General features: G+C 39.6%; 1 protein-coding gene across 4 annotated transcripts in view; it reads right to left on the minus strand.

The window, feature by feature from the left end:
* The window catches only part of rasa3 (RAS p21 protein activator 3), a 40,368-nt gene that overhangs the window by 4,217 nt on the left and 18,541 nt on the right, over positions 1-17,610 (minus strand). For 2 of the 4 annotated variants that reach the window (XM_026165555.1, XM_026165561.1), the window contains exons 5-20: positions 15,493-15,569; positions 10,271-10,351; positions 10,075-10,147; positions 8,378-8,451; positions 8,171-8,275; positions 7,884-8,040; positions 7,639-7,787; positions 7,445-7,559; positions 7,271-7,345; positions 7,071-7,194; positions 6,585-6,691; positions 5,961-6,038; positions 5,746-5,823; positions 5,401-5,474; positions 4,602-4,661; positions 758-864 (exon numbers count right to left, since the gene is read on the minus strand). In XM_026165555.1, the coding sequence (XP_026021340.1) occupies positions 758-864; positions 4,602-4,661; positions 5,401-5,474; positions 5,746-5,823; positions 5,961-6,038; positions 6,585-6,691; positions 7,071-7,194; positions 7,271-7,345; positions 7,445-7,559; positions 7,639-7,787; positions 7,884-8,040; positions 8,171-8,275; positions 8,378-8,451; positions 10,075-10,147; positions 10,271-10,351; positions 15,493-15,569 (1,534 nt within the window). The remainder of the gene's footprint in view (positions 1-757; positions 865-4,601; positions 4,662-5,400; positions 5,475-5,745; positions 5,824-5,960; positions 6,039-6,584; positions 6,692-7,070; positions 7,195-7,270; positions 7,346-7,444; positions 7,560-7,638; positions 7,788-7,883; positions 8,041-8,170; positions 8,276-8,377; positions 8,452-10,074; positions 10,148-10,270; positions 10,352-15,492; positions 15,570-17,610) is intronic. The other 2 variants (XM_026165577.1, XM_026165569.1) reach the window with 1 other exon arrangement.

Here is a 17,610-nt window from a genome sequence, read left to right on the forward strand (position 1 = left end):
TCAGTTTTAACATCAATTATAAGCTTGTGACTTCTCTTTGTAGGATGATATTTCACCTTTCTTCATTACGTAACCATTTAAAAATCAGAAAGAGATCTACATATGTGGAAGATCTAATACAAAAGATGATATTAGAAAGCACAGCTGGTTTATTCCACATCAGTTCATGAAATGAGTTCAGCCTGCCAGGCCATGTCAAGATGTTGTCTAGGTATGAATGTGAGAGTGAATGAATAGTGGTATTGTAAAGCGCTTTGAGGGGTTCCGAAAAGCGCTATATAAATGCAATCCATTATTATTATTATTAGGTAGGATGATGTTTGAGCAGCTCCCAGAAGATAATTTTAAGCTATATTTCCAAATCTCTATCTCTATTTTTATGGCCTTTATAGACTTTTATCAGCAGGATGCACTCATAGGAAGTCATATGGTTTAACAAAGGAAGTTGATAACCACCATTGTGATTCCCATTTTTCTAAGTAGTATAGCCCTCTGCTTAAGGAATTTGAAAACTGCTCATGTATGTGTGTTCAGTAACCTAATATCCTTGTCTTAATGTTGGTTTAAAATGGAGCACTGTAACAAAAAATAATTTCCCCCAGGGATCAATAAAGTATTCTGATTCTGATTCTGATTCCTCCACATATGTTGGATGATGAGTATGCAGATTTTGTCCCATGTCCCCACCATCCTGATGATACACAATCAGGTGAGTAAACAACGTTACTGGGATCACGAGCAGATCACAAGAGCGCACCTTTCGTTCTGTGGTAGGTGAATTCGTGGTTGGTGAGACGAAACCATCTCTTCTTGAAGTTTTTCATTCCAAACCGGTTTCTCCCCTGGGCTCTCTTTATCATGAACCTGTACAAAAATGGGAAAGAAAAATACGAGATGAGCATTTTTATTTCTTCACGCCGGAAAGTGTGCTACCTAAATGTGTAAGACGAAAAGCTATTTGTAAATGCCATTTTATTCGCTTAAAAGGGATCGGCTGCAGTCCTCTATTAATCATTCCAGTTACATGCTGGCAGTTATTTGAATTAACTGCTGCTGTACATGTTTTTGTTTTTTTTTTAAGTACAGTACAGCTCTCATAGATCATGAGCCTATGAGTCAAAAAATGAGATGGGTCAGCAGGTAAAGGTACCAGTGTTTTTGCATATTTTACCCCAGTACCAACAAATTGTGCATAAATCACTGACTAAAACAGGATTCTAGTGATTTATTTCCAGCCTTCCATATAACCACTGATTTCTCTTTATTCCATTTCATTATGAAAATATACATGCTAGAGATGAAATGCAAGAAAAATGATGCATGACATCATCAGCACTCATTTTTTAGGGAATAAGCCAATCAATTTCTTAGTTGTTTAAAAGTTATTGTATTTTTTTAAAGTTTTGTAAAACTGTGTTTACATGTCACTCTCTTTTGCGCCTTAATGCCATCAATATGATGTAAATATCCAATATAATGGATTAGATATCTTCAAGGATGTATTCTGATTTCTATAAACTGACATTCACATTCAATTAAAGGAACCAGTGGTTGCCTGTTGCTTGAAATCATTGTATTAAAATGTTTCTAATGTTTTGTGAAAGACACAATTCATTGTTAAAACATGTAAAACCACTGGTATGCTCCTTTTAAGGATAGTAAACAGCAGAAGGTTTTCATTTTTGCGTTTTAGGGGCCAAAGGTCATGTGAAATACAAAAGCACCAACACTTTCCCACAACACAATTTGAACTCTTTACTACAGAGTGAAGAACATGCTGGTCTCACACCTGCTGCAAGCTGTGTTGGAAACTCAGTTGTGTTTAGTAGCGATATGGTCACAGTCTAGACTCTAGAGTAAGGACATAAAGGGTCAGGATGGGGGCAGATATGTGATCCAAGAAATGCTCACACAGTAGTCCACCTGACATGTCTGTCAGGTGGAGTCAAAACCCCTTTGTCATCAACAACTCAAATTTTAAGTCAGTCTTTACTATTTACTTGCCATTTATCAGTCAGCTAATACATTTACCAGTTATTGGTCACTATGTCTAGTAATGAATTTTAGCTGTTTGTTGTGTTTAACAACAAACTGTGTTTACTTATTTGCACTGTTAGCAAACAATTAAGTTATATTTAGCTATTTTGACTGTAAATTCATACTTTTAGTTAACAATTTCAACAACTAACCATATTTTTAGTTAATAATTTCTAACCATTTGGTCATAATTTAAGCTAACACCCAATTTAATAGCTGTTCATTATGTTTAGTGACCAATATTATCTTTTTGTTTCATGTTTATCCATACCATTAGCTAACAATAAATTTTTATTGAGCTAATTTTATAAAGTTATTGCAATTTTAAATCCGGTTTTAATTAACACTTTCATCATGAATCATTTTAGTCAAAATTTAACCATGATTCTATTTAACAGCTATTTAGTTTAGTACCAGTGTTTACCAAAAGCTGTGCTTGTTAATCTGTACCATTTAGCTAACAATTGACCTTTAGTTTAACTGTTTAGCATGCTTAACCATAAACTGTGGTAACTTCATATTGTTAGCTAGCGTTTAACTTAAACTGAGGCATTTTAACTGTAAAGCCATAGTTTTCGCTAACGATTTTAACTGCTAACCTTTTTTTTTTAAACGAATCATTCCCAACCTTTTAGTTATAGATTTAGCTATGACTCTATTTACCAGCTACGTACTGTGTTTAGGGACCAGTGTTTGACTAGAAGCTGTGCTTGTTTAACCATATAATTAGCTGACAACTAACTTTTATTGAGCTAACTTCACTATAAATCAAATTTTTAGCTAACAATTTAAATTGCTAACCACATTTTTAACGACTGACTTGACTACCTTTTTAGTCATATTTTAGCTCACTCCATTCAACAGCTATTGATTATATTTAGTGACCAATTTTAACAGTTTTTCATGTTTAATTGGAAACTTTGCCTTTTTATCTGTAATGTTAAGTCAGAGTCTTACTCAGTTGTAGCTTGCTATTTTAACTGTAAATGCATATGTATAGCTAATAAATAAAATTGCTTAATCTTAATTTTGTCATATCCAAAGTTTCATCATTTTATAGCAGTATCCGGTTGTTCAGTCTGACGTCACTAGCCGTGTCTGGACCTAAACTCCGCTGCAGGTCCATATATCAATCGATCACTATGGCATTACTGAGAGTTGAAAAACTGTCTAAAGTCTTTCATCTTTAATAAAATGATCAGCGTTCTGCTCTACCAGGTGTAACAATTGAGTTTAACATCCAGGCATCCATGAAAACGGAATTTATGACATTTAACGGAGTTAGAAGTTAGCAGGGAGTTAGCTCGCTAGCTTCTAAATACAATATAGCATGTCCTGACTGCGGGGTTTTGGAAACAAATTAAAACGTACAGCTCTGCTATCACTTCCAACATAAATGAAGACAGAAAACTAAACAGCTAGCCCAACTTCAGTTGGGCTAGCTGGTATATAATGATGTGCTACGTGACCGCTAGCGACACAGCTATGTTAGCATAATAATTCAAATTCAATTCAATTTTATTTATATAGCGCCAAATCACAACAAAAGTCGCCTCAAGGCGATATAAACAAGCTAACTTTTTTCCACTCGATAAAAGTTAACGTGAGTGTTCTCGGTGGTCAGGAACAAATGTAATCGCATGGCAGGATGCTGTAAAAGGACCAAACTTCAGCCAGGAGAACAACTGAGATAATCCATCCATAATACGAGGTTAGTCATTCATATACTGCTGCATGGGCTGGGCTGTAGTTACATCCTAAGGTTTTAAAAACTGAGCTTAAATAAATGATTAGCGGTAATAAAAGCTGAGGGAGGTCAACAGTGATCACTGACTGTTTTAGGAGCTTTTTGAGATTAAATAGAAGAAAATACATAACATTAAACATGTTAACAACACAAAAGCCATATTAAACGCAGACTACTTTAGGCCCGGAAGTAGGATTCATCGCGTCATCACTGAACAACCGGATAGCATTTGCCAATTTATACTTTTTGCAATTATTTTAGCTAGCTATTTCCCCTTTTGACAATTACTTTGAATTATTTTTTACTATTTTACTATAAACTTTTAACTAAATGAAATATAAAATATAATTTTTGTTTTGTTTGTGTTTTAACTTTAATAAAATACACCCTCTCGTGACATACTGTACCCTTGGTTAACAATCACTGCAGTAACCCACCCCTGCGGTCACACTAAGCATGTCTGGCATTTGGAGGAACAACAAATTATGGCCATCAACACTGGTTACACTTCCTAAGTAAGCAGGCTTAAATGTGTACACTTTACTTTATACCATTACAGCCAGTGTATTCGTCGGTCTACTGCCATGTAAATGCAGAAAGATTAAAATCCAGAGCAGATAATAAGAGTTTCAGATAGTACAACAAGACAGACCACTTGTATACAGGTCAGATATAAAGTAAAGTGCAGCAGCATCTACCACAGCGCATGATGTTGGTGGGAGAAAAAAAAATACCCGGACTGATTTAGGTGGGGACACAGTGCACAAACAGTAGGGGGGTCTCAAGGGGCAAAGCCTTTATATAGAGAATCTCTTACCTGCCCTTCGTGCCTTTTGACCCCTTCCCATCAACCCTCTTTATAGTGAGTTTTACACTCCTACGCACAGTTGCAGAAACAAAAGAGGGTGGGGATGCTGGTGAGTGAATTGCTGGTACAACTAATGTCAAATGGAAACTCTCCTCCTCTTTAATGCCTCATTAGAAACATCAGAACAGCCAACGTGTCAGCACAAAAGAATCTGTTTACTACCTCAGATGGAGCTTTTCCGGAAATGTTTACTTTAAGGAGTCAGGTATGTAAAGGCTGAATCTGCTTCACTGTAACGCAAAGGTCTAGTCTGACAGTCAGATTAGGTTAGTTTTGCATAAAGACGGGAAATGGGGGATCAGACTTATCGGCTGCACATCCATGATGTGATCTCACGTTCCACCACACCCCAAAGACGGATTGAGATCCAGGGAGGGTGGAGGGCATTTTAATATAGTTTAATACAGTGAACCCATTGTCATGTTAAAGAAACTAATGATGATTTGAGCTTCATTACATGGTCAAATATGGGCAGCAGCCTCCAGCAGTCATCAGAAGATGGTCAGATCAATGTTTGATGTATTGTGTGTTTAGAGACGCTCTTTTGCATGCCTTGATGTTGCCGTTCCATTGGCTTAAATTAGTTCTTGATTAGATATTTGCTTTAATGGACAGTTAAACTGGTATACCTAATAAAGTGGCCACTGTGGATATGACCACCTATCTAACGAAGAAGAATCTCGGAGGAGAAGTATTGGAGCTGTTTATAGTCTGCATCTTAAAAAGTTTTAGAAAGCAGGCTCCTTACCCCTCTTTGAGCATGATTGGCGTCTCAATGCTCTTTTGATCCCATTTTCCAGACGTGGAGATCAGATCCAAGAACTGTGGAGGTTAAGCGTAAGAAGGCCATCAATCAAAACGTTTATTGCTGTGGTAAAAGTCTGGGTCGGGCTCATGTGCCATCCCAGTTTTTTTATATCTGTAAAATGAATGCTTTCACATCATTTTATTCACTCATTTATTATCTGTTCATCTGTGTTTATTCTACTTGTGACACGCAAGACTAAAAGACTATTTGATCGTGTGTGTGCTGACAGGCAAAAATTCACTGAATGCAAGAAACGTGAAAGAAAATCAAAGATCAAACACTCACATTCTTCACAGCGTCTGCATATTTCTGCTCGTTGAAGTAGTCGTAAAAAGCAGCCATGTAAGACTCTTTGAAATTGGCCTTGAAGGACACAAAAAAAAGTATGTAAAGAGACAAGAGGTCAGCATTTTTGAACACTTAGACTGAAATACAAAGGAAGTCCAGCTCAGAGACAGGAACGAAAACAGAAAAACTGCACGCTGAGCTGAGAAACTCACAGATTTTGACTTGGCAAGACTCCCCAGGGTCTGGATCGTCTTAGATATGAGGGTGAGGGTTCTCGAAGTGGCAGGGTCCTGAGGGCAGGAAAGGGCGAATAAAATAAAATTCTCAAGCAGGACCAGAGCACAAAAAAGTAAAGCAGGAATGTTTAAACTTGGTTAGCTCTGAATCATGAAATAATTGCCAAAAAAAATATTTTGTTCTTTATTAAACTTTTATTACATTAATAAAAATGAATAATATTTGCTACATCTGGCTCATAAATATAAATAAATATGGCAAATAATAAATCTGTCAGCACAAATAAAAGTGTAAAGCTCCAGAAAAAGATCTGGTATCTCACTGCAAACTTTTCTGTGTTTTAATTGTTATTGTTTATCTACAACTTAGTTATTTTTGTGTACTATAAAGGCAGTGGTGGAGGTCTTTATTAGTAGGAAAGGCTGTAAAAACTATTAAAAAAAAACACAGTTAAAAGGTCCAAATCCATGCCTCCCCTTCCCATTTTCCAAAGCCGTCCAGTGGGTCAGACTGGGGTCTTTGCTGGACCGATCCTGGCCCCCAGGCCTTATTTATGACACCCCTGCACTAGGCGTTAAAGGGTTAACCATCAAACTCACCGGATGGTGCGGTCGTAGATGGAACAGGTTTGGAGAGAGGATGGCTGGAGCGAAAAAACGGAGGAAGATGAAACTGCTCACTGCTGTGTATCGGACGTCTTGGTCAACTAGAGAGCAGAAAACAGAAAGTTTTGATTAGACCTGTTCTGAAAGTCCACAACTTCACAAAAACAGGACTGATGCAGGATATCCACACAAAGAAAACATGTAAAAGCTTCTTCGTTCTGAATGAATGCAGTGCCATGTAATGGCCAACAGGAGGCAGCACAGTATAAGAGACACAGTTCATAATGTGTTACAGATGACCTTAAGGGTTGTAAAGGAGGTTTAAGTGTTTAACAGAGCATAAAAAGCCTTTCTGTTTCTGAGTGAATAGAAAAAAAAAGTGTCCTTGGACATCTTGCACATCCTTTACCATCCTTTATTTCCTGTTTCATATTAGCAGCTTTTTTCATCCCCCTCTAAGCCATTCATTCTCCAGGTTACCTTGGAAACGAGTGGCAGCAGACTCTCGCAGAGAGAAGAAGATATCACACATGACGGTGGGACAGCGAACACCAGAGGTTGTGATAACGTTGAAGATGCGGTCTACATAGTGACGAAGGTTTTCCTGAGGTGTGAAGAGCAGGAGTCAGAAAACACGCACCGGCACAAACTAACAGACTTCTTTGGTTTCTCCTTCTTACCCTGTTCGTCTCCAGGTTTTCTGACTCTTTGAGCTTGACGGGGTCGATTTCACAGGGCTTGTGTTCAGTGCAGATCTGCGGCGAGTTAGAAAAGCGTGCGATTATTATTTCATGAGAGATTTTTCAAACGTAACTCGGGGAAATGAAAAACGTGTTGACATCAAAGTGTCACACCTCATCTATAATTGGCTTGAGCGTGACTTGGAGATAGTGCATTCCTGCCAGCTTCATGGTCTCATCGATGCACTTAGAAGTCAGCGAGTTTCCCCTGAAAATGGTGTTTGGATCCCTGCGAAAAGAACAAAAAAGTGAGAATTTGGAGTGAAAACAAACAAATACTGGTCTAAAAGTTGTAATGAGTCACTCACTGTGTGCGGTTAATTTCAGCATGAGCAATGGCGCTGATGAAAGGCACTATTTTGCCGTAATGAAGAAAGAGACGCACGAGAGGGATGGCGGCTTCTTGCTTCTCTCGACACACCTCCCCGAGAGTATGAGCTGTGGACGCTGAAACGGGCTGAACACAGAGGAGGGGGGTTGAGAAACGGCGGTTAGCAGCACGATTAACAGTACTTGAGTGGGGGGGAGGGGTTAGCAGAGCAGGTGCACACACCTCGACATTAGCGGAGTGCAGCAGCAGATCTCTGAGCGGAGTGTAGTGTTCGGAGGGGAAGACGTGGTCCTCGGTGTAAACGATGTTCAGACGCAGAGAGCCGAGCTCATCAACCTTCACAGACTTCCCCCCGTTCTCCCTGGGCTGCAGAAAGTACCTGCACAGGAAAAAGTGTCGTTTTATAACATCTTTAAAACTAGACTGGATTAAAAACGGACAGTTGTAACATGTAATCCTAAAGCGAGGACTGGGTGGAGGGTGGAATGTGTGCCCTGTTTTTTTCTCACCATGCGTCGTGTACTCCGGCCTGACCCAGGACCCGCAGGGGCACACGCACACCTCCCAGAAACTCATCCCCAAACTTCAGATTGCTGGCGTTCCACAGGTCCACCCTGAACACAAAGAGCATGGAACCGATCAAACACCAGAGAGGCTTGACGCCATGCCAAGTTCAGCGCTGATCCCGGCACAGACAAGACAGCAAACTGACTCACCTCAGCGCCAGTTTGTCAACATCCTCCTCTTCAACGTCAAACTGCCGCTTTGTGTAGCTCAATGGCCGCGTTACCTAGAAATGGAGAAAGTTTCAATTTGTTTACATCCTATTTAAAAAAAAAAACGATTTTAAATCATTTTGGGTGCAAAAGAGGATCTCGCTCACGCTGGTTTGGGGCAGTAAGAAAAGACATTTTGAAGCAATGAAACAAAAAACCTGATCACATGACAGAAATATGATGGATGGGCTATGTTAGAGCGAGGGGGGAGGTGCTGCCAGCTGAAAGCATGACAGGCAATGCACAGTTGTGTTCATGTGGTGGTTAGGAATAAATAGGACGTTCTTGTCGGCTAGAAATCAATGGGCCAGATTGTTTGGTTTGTCTGAATCAATCACAGTCTTGTCCTGCTGTCTGCTGGTGCTGCAACGAGGAGGCCACGGCAGAGTAAGTTCCTCAGCGAGAAGGAGGAGCAAACACAAAAATGTCAGAGTGAGCGAGGGTTAACGGGGTCAGTGTGATAGGGGGTGTATGAAAAATATCTTTACATATAAGCTAATGCAAAGAGAGTGGTTTTTTTTCCAAAGAACATTTTTCTAATTTGTTCACATGTAACGTTGCTAAGCTGTGCTGCCATGTTTTTTTTTCTCTCTAAAAAAAGCTTTTTTCCTCTTGGATCATTGCAACGCTCTGACCTTGGGGTGAATTTGCTGGGACGTCCACTCTTATAAAGATCGTGGCATTGTGCAAACATAGATTTTCCAGAAAGGCAAACAGCTAAAACTTCTGCTTTTAAAGAGGTGATCACACTTGCTGATGATCAGTTAATCAGTGGATTTAATTAACGGCACCTTGATGATACTGACCGAGAAGTAAGGTTGTACTTAGTCTTTCACATGAGTGCACGAAATCCCGTGAAAACTTTCTGTTTCACATGACTGTAGCTTGTTGATACTAACTATACATTAGCTTGTTAGCATTTGTTTATTAGCCACGCTTGTTTTTGTAAAAGTTACAATGTCTGCTTTATTTCTACAATTAGTAATCACAGCTCAAACCCCCCCGCCCCCAATTATTTATCTTATGCCTCCCCTCAGTTCCTGTCTTTTTAATGCCTCGCTGCCTGAAAGCCCACTTTGGAAGCAAACCTGCTCCTAAACTTCCAGCAAACATGCCCGAGTGAGCTAACAGGATATTATGTCAAAAACAGAGTGATAGCAAACACCTGGCATTGCCACACTGCCCCAAAGCCTTGGAGTCAATAGCTATGAGGGCTCTACGTAGTTATGCTCTTCATACAGACCACAATTTACTATCTTAGATTCTAAAAATCAATAATTCAGCTCGTGTTTAATGTATGTGAAGCCTGTGCAAATACCACTGCTCATTCAGTGGGAGGAACATATGAGGTTCGAGGTTTTTCACTAGCCATGAAAACCTCTAACTTGATACAAAAATGAGGTGTTGTTCACGAATAGTTATCAGTAATTTGGGAATAACCCCTCCCCAAGTAAAACACAACAGTTTAACTCATCAATAACCTCGTTCAAGTGTAATAAAGAGAATTATAAGGTCAATGGCCTTTCAGAGGAACTGGGATTGTGAATCAGGCCACATTTTACATGAAACTGGAAAATTGACAATTACACTTATTTGTATTGTTAATATATATATTTTTTCATTTCTTGACACACTACCTCAAAATAGAAAACCTCCTCAAACTGTGGATTGTTGGTTTTTCTCTTCACCTTAGTCTTCTTGGCTTCTGACCTGAGCGGTAAAGAAAAGCAGATGGAGATAAATCATCCACATCCATGTATATTCAAAGCTAAACGTGATAAAGTTGTACATGCTGACTTCTAAAATCACACTTAATTGTGTAAGATCTCACACCTTGAAGGACCTAGCAAGGACACGGCAGCGTAGGGGTCACATTGGCCGTTGACAATCGGAAGACCTTGGCACTCCAGTACTCTGCAGAAACAGACGAAGTGAACATCAGCGAATGAGCACACACACACACACACACACACACACACACACACACACACACACACACACACACACACACACACACACACACACACACACACACCATAGTCCTACAAGTTGTGTCACAATAACAGCTGTAAAAACCCAGATGTTCTTTACAATATACTAATTATTTTAAGTTCAGGTGTTCTAATCTCCAATCCTTAATAAAAGAGGAGTTGGCTCAACTGTTTCCTTCATTTAAAAATAGCAGCAAAAGAAAAAAAAGGTGAAGGATGAAGAGATCGCCAAATACCAATGGTAAAACAAAACCGTCTGAATATACTCCTGGAGGACTCTTAAAGCCCCATTACACTTTACATAATCAGTTAATGATATTACTCGTAATAGGGTCATGAGTACTGTCAAGATCAGTGAGAGCTGACACCCAATCTCCCAGCCCTGCACACCCAGTAAGAGCCTCAGACCTCTAGTCAACCCGCCTATAGGATAAGAACAAAAAATAAGCTATTATCAACACAGAAATAATTGCTATTGTGCACGTAGCATCCGACCACATATGCAAGTTTCTGTGGAGGTAAACAACCAGCAAACAACCTGCATGCAAAAAGTAGATGACTGTGCTTTTGTGATTATTTGAGTTTATTCTGGAGGTTCTCAGTATCTTAGTGCTAAAAAAAAGACTCAATACAGCTCAAAATTCATTTAAGAATCAATTTTTTCTAATTTGAAGACATTAAAGAAATTTACCTGAATACACCTGCATATACTTTTTGAGATAATTGGTGACATCTGAAGCCTTTGTGAGAATTTAAGGATGTTTTTCCTGCTGGTCAGGCTAAATACAGTTTAACCCATGATTAATGTCTTTAAATCACTCCTGTGCCTTTCCTGGAGAAAACGTCCATTCAGCTTTACCCACGGACTATTTAACAACAGACAATGTGTCACCACTTCCTGTCATTGTGCAAAGAAAAAGCGAGGCCAACACATCTCAGAAATGGGTGCTGACATCTTGGGCTGGTGATGTCATTTGAAACAAGAGTTTTCTGGGCATACACGTTCCCTGTAGACTTGTTTTGCTCTTAGCTTGGTTTGCACCAGCGCAAAGTGGCGACTTCAGGTCCACCTGTCAAGAATGTGTGGCTTTACCAGGTTGAAAAAAAATCCCTCAACATCTTAAAATAATACAAAACCAATTACATACATGAATAAAACTATTCTTTTTTTAAAAAATTCCAATCATTGCCATCATTCTGTGTGAACGTTTCATTTAGAAAAATAGTTTGAATGCCAGCAGCTGGCACACAGTGACCATCGAGGCATTCTGGGACAAATCCCCCACCGGGCTGTGCTGAGAAACACATGAAAAAAAAAAGATGTAAGAAAGTAATTCCCTCTGAGCTGTTTGGCAAGTGCCTGTGCCAGTTTTAAATCCAGCGCCATTCAGCAACTACAGTCACGACCCAAGCGTCACTTGTGAGAAGTTACAGGAAAATAAGATCACATTAAAACCATCAAAACTGTATCTTTAGGGAAATAGACAAAGATTTAGTTTAGAGGAAACTAAACACAGGAAGGCTTTTGGTCCATAAGTGACACCCAAGAATTGTGATTTTTCTAAAAAATATGACATTTATTTCACTTCTTTCATTATAAATAAACACACTGCATTTTAAAGTAGATAATATAAAGATTGTTTACACTTTATAGTATAAAAATCTATGATCACCACATTTTATTAAGTTATTGACATCTTGCATATTCTAATTTCTCCCCTATGGTATAATGTAAGTATATTTTTCATCTTATTTGTGTGACGTGGACAGTTTATATGCTACAAAAAGCAAGCTGTTAAAAAGTTCCCTTTTAAAGCACAAAGAACTAAAAACTAACCGAACGCTGGCTGAGTACACTAAAAAAAAGGTCAGGACGAAGCGGTAAAATGATGTTTCAGAGTGATTCACTGTAATCTATGTCTACGTGTCACCGCTGTCCTCCTACCCCATGACATCATGCTGTAAGGAGATTAGCATCCAAACAGGACACCCAGCGGGACGAATCACTTCCTGTGTGTCACCACTTGTGATGCACCACTAGTCACAACACATGATGAACCACACGGCAAATCACAGAAGCGCTGCCCGCAATTGAATAGACACACATGTATGCACACAGATGCGCGTGCACACGCAGGTCCCCTAATAAGGAATAAGAAGTGGGCTGGGTTAAGCATCACTAATGCCAGAGCACTTCCTGGCCAGTAAGCTTGTTTATATAACCCTTGTTTGGCCTACAATCCTGGCCCCACGCTACCTCATCACTGCTGTGAGCTCTGGCATGCCAGACAGCGGTGGAGATCCGGACTTTTTTTTGGTTGTTTTAGTCCACATTACTCATATTAGGTTAATGTGCTTCACCGCTGCACCCATGCTTCCTGTCAAAAACAATATCACTCAAATAAAAGAGAAACTAATTACATCACAGCCGAGACAAATAGAGTGGATGTGATTATGAGTCAGTGTCTCTGATGGCTACACCACTGCGATATATGAGAGCAGGGACGTTATAAGGCACTTGTTATCTCCTGATGTCCCCCATGGTTTTACACGACCAGCTCCAATCTGCCTGTCAGTGTCTCGAGTCATCAGTTTTCTCAGCATTTTGTTTACCTGTCTGTTTCCAAACAGGGCCCACAAGGAGCCTGCATGAACTCTGATACACTGCCTCAGGGGACTCTGAGTCAGTGATATTTGCGGTTGCAAGCTGAGAGAAAAAAGAAAGAGAAATGGGGAAAAGAAATACTGAAGGTGGAAATTAGAAACAAGCGAGCACTACAAACCGTTACTGATCCCTAAAGGCTCGAGGCTACATGTAGCACTACATGTAGATATTACTGAGAGGTCAGATTGAGGCATCTAGAATACAGCAGTCAAGATCGACTAGGGACAAGCTAGAGACATAAGCAGTACGCTAAAGTTGGAACAATTTGTGAAGGCAAATTTTAATTCATATTTGCGCCTTTAGACTGAAGCCGTGAAGGATCATAGATATGTTTTATCACCTGAAAATGGGTCTTTTTAAAAATAAGTTTGTCCTACAGTGGCCACCGTAGCTAGGGTTATGCACTTGAATTAAGTGGGGTAAAAAACAGAATTCGGTTAACTGAATCTGCAATCTACTGACATCTAGTGGTGAGATTTTCCCCACTGTACCTTTAAGTCTAGCAATAACCTCTGGGACTAAAAAGTGTCAAAAACTGCAGTTCCTCTAATCACCACTTGAGGCTGAGTCCCACATTGAAATGTCAACTCTACATTAATATACTTGTATCTCAATACTTAATAGTATGTATTAAGCATGTATTAAGATGCATTTTTATAGCCCGATATTAAAACACAAAAAAAAGATTTTATTGTCTCAGTGCAAATGTTCCCCACTCATAAATACAGTGGGAATTTATTCTTATAACTCTCAAGTCTAAATATTGTTATCTAGACAGCTGTTAAGTCTTAGAGTTAAGGGCATAGTCCGTTTGACTGACAGGCAGCTTCCAGTTACTCCAGTCACGCTTGACCTCTCGGTTTGTGGTGTTGGTGCCTTTTGGAGCATTTATAATTAAATTACCTGACAAATGATATGGTTCGCTGTGTAGCGAATTATGACATGTTGTGAGGTTGGTTCTGGCTTGGCATTAATTAGCTGGTATCTGTTTCTGTGAAACCGACCTGCAGAGTGTACAGATACAGCTTACCAAACAAGCTTGTTTTTACTAGCTTATACGTCAACTCACCAACCTCTAGTTATTAAAAAAGTACACAAAATTAACATGCTGACACTGAGGCATTAAAATGCAGAGTTCAGAAACCAATGCATGATGTCATGGTGGCTATGTCTGTTTTTATATCCTACTTTCAGCTTTCAGCTCTACCTAATTCACAAGGACTTGCCACTGTTACATTTTTACACACTATGTCCTTCCTGATACAACTCCCAAGGGATTTGTGTCCCCTAGAGTCAAACTCAGGGCTATGGAGCCACTCTGTCTGACTTCATATAAATTCAGACAAGATAAGAAGAGATCTTAACTCTGGGAATACTCTAAAGTAATAAGACTAAAAACTTTGAAGCCTTCTTCTTATTTTGTTTATACTTTTGCAGTAATTTTAATAAAACGTAATACAGCCTGCTGCTTCTGCTTCTTTTTTTGGGTGATAGTGGTTTCTTAAAATAGTTTAAACACCACTTGAATTGAGGAATTCATTCAGTATAAATCAGCAGGCTACACACTTACTTCATAGTTGTAGTCCTAAACCCTCGGGGGGTGTGGAGTTCAATCAGAAACATATCTGACTTTGTGTTTGAGGTATTCTGCTGTAAAATGAGTACTAACGTCTGCCAGCATGTCATGTTTTTCCCTTTGAGAGATGGGAAGGGGGTTTAAATTGATATAACCATCATCTGTGTTTTTGTGATTTATGGAAACTGAAACTAGCTATGTACTTGCTTTTAAAAAAAGCCCCCTGTGTGTAGCATCAAACAAAAACTACACAAGACAACAACGTGCTTAAAATGTAACTCTTAGTAAAAAACCCACACGGGACTCAACTCTGAAGACGTGAATGAAGCTGGGTCTCCAGTTTACAACACTTTAACGGTAAATTAATAATGGCTAAGACTTTTTTGCTTAATGGACAAGGCTCTCCCCGTCTCTGCCGTACACGTGTCTTTCTAGAGAAATCTGACTAGATGACCTGCTGCTTTCCACTCTAAGCTCCTTACCCACGATGTGCACTGGGAACAGAGCCACGCTGGCTCGTCATCAGCCTGTACTGCTACACGCTACAAAGGCTGAAAAACCAACAAGCGCACACAGTCGTAAGCGTAATAATTCATCCATGAGCACAATTATCATTATTCATCGCTTAAGTTTACCAGTCACATGTGAATACAGTCACATTTTCAAACAACAAAGGGCCATGTACAAAAAAAGTGTCTTTGTCACCGCCTGTTAGCACCATAGTGGTACAAAGAAAGATGGTATGGCAATGCGGGTAAAAAATGTACATTAAATCCAAGCATTTTTTGCGTGTTTACGTGTTTGTGTGTATGAGTGGCCTCACCGTGTGGCCAGTTTATGGCTGATGACGCCACTGTCCGTGATGACTTCACTCAGACGAAGCTCCAGGTGCACTTTTCCCTGCATGACACAAAAACAGAGACACCTGTTATTAGCCCATTGTTTGTCCACTGAGAACACAGCATAAAATTCAGCCCTCTGCAGATTTTTACCCTGATGTGTGTACAGGAAATACAGTTGGTTTGTGTAACAAGACAAATTTCTGCTAAATCTGAAACTGAAACCGACATGCAATCTGGTGCAAACTTGGTGTTTCTTAATCTTATCTAAGGCGTGAAACAGTTTCTCAGAATAGGACCGATCCATGGAGAGGGAGTTTCATTCAACACACACAGAAATACGGAGTAATTTATCTCTAATAAATCCCCACACAAAACAAAAACACACAATCATGAACAAGTGGAATTCCTTCAGTAACAGAGACACTGTGAAAATAGCTGAGCCTGAACATCATGCTGAAGTTATTCTTCCTCTGAAGTGATTGGATTAATGACATGATGACAGTGCAGCGATGCAGCTGTCTAGAAAAACTCCATTAATTAACAGCATCAGTATGCAAACCTACAGGCGTTGGCTCTTTCTGCACGATTCAAGCTGAGAGAACAAACACACGCACACTTTACACACACATGTGCACACAGGCAAAACAATGTGTCCTCTATTGAAAAGAGAAGAGAGACACTCTATCTTCCTACTTCATCTGATCCATCACATTCACTTTTCTCTCTCTTGTCTCATTCTCTCACACATCCTTCCTCTCCCCAGCTCCTCGCATGAATGTCTCTCTGTTTCAGACCACTGCTCTAGGGCTACACACACCCATCTGTCTGCAGATGTTACTGTTCACTGTTCACTGTGTCTCACACTCTGTGTGTGCATGTGTGTGGGTGAGTGACACTGCTGAATAGTGAATAGTAGAGAATACTGCACATGTAATAAATAAGTATGGTGGACAAGTGCTATAAAACGAAATCTGTACATATCATAACAACAAGTTGAAGACCCTACAATATTAAAACGAAAGAAACCCCAACAATCACACAACCCCTCTGCGAGCAAGCACTTGGTAAATGTGGGAAGGAAAAACTCCCTTTTAACAGGAAGTAACCTCCAGCAGAACCAAGCTCAAAGAGAGTCATCTGCCGCGACTGGCTGTGAGCGAGGGGAAAGAGGACAAAGCAACTGACAGACACATCAGTGGTAACAGAGAGACTGCAAACAGTGCTACACTGAACATTAAAACGACCCTTTCATACAGCGCTGTCCTTTAATCTTCCCGCAAACACTTCTTTTATCTTTGTCATACAAGATGAGTCAATGAAAACAAAAACCTGCAGTCCAAACATAAGCTCTCACATCTGTCAATCAGCTGACATTTAGCCATTAATTTCATTCATTCATGGCAAATAGAGAGCATAGAGTAATATTATAAAAGCTGCACGTTAACTCTTAGAGGTGAACAAATGTTTTTTATGTAGACACAGAGACGCAGGTGACTTTGACCCTCCAGTCTCAAATGTTTCAGGTGCACACACAGTCTGTTTGTTTGGGTTCTGCCCCAATTCAGACACAAACACACAGATGCACTACATCTATACATGGTGGAGGGAAGGTGTAATATTTAAAAGTTTTGATATGAGTACATTTAAAACACTTGTATTTCCGTACCAAAACAGTGCTGTTTAGTACCTTATCTTCAGGAATATGATTTTTAAGCAGGGCCCTTTTCCCTTAAACCAAACAGCTTATTAAAAGAGGATTTACTGTATGAATAAGTAAAGTGACACAAGTTCTTAACATTAGGTACCCTAATTGATATTAGATTAAGGACAGACCTAAGCTAGTGTTTGCCACTATAGCTCACAGGCAACCCATGTATCAAAAACTAGTGTCTGCTAATGTTGGCTAAAGGCAACTAATATTAGCTGAGGTGCCACTATAGCTCACCGGGTTGATCAGGTGACCCATGTACTGAAGGCTAATGTTTGAAAATGTCAGCTAATGTTAAAAAACTTCAGCTAGTGTTAGATAAAGTTAGCTAACATTAGCTGGGCTATCAACACATAAAATGAAGACTGGTAAGTAATGTAAATTCATGTTT

Source organism: Astatotilapia calliptera, chromosome 1 (assembly GCF_900246225.1).
Source record: "Astatotilapia calliptera chromosome 1, fAstCal1.2, whole genome shotgun sequence".
Lineage (NCBI taxonomy): Eukaryota > Metazoa > Chordata > Actinopteri > Cichliformes > Cichlidae > Astatotilapia > Astatotilapia calliptera.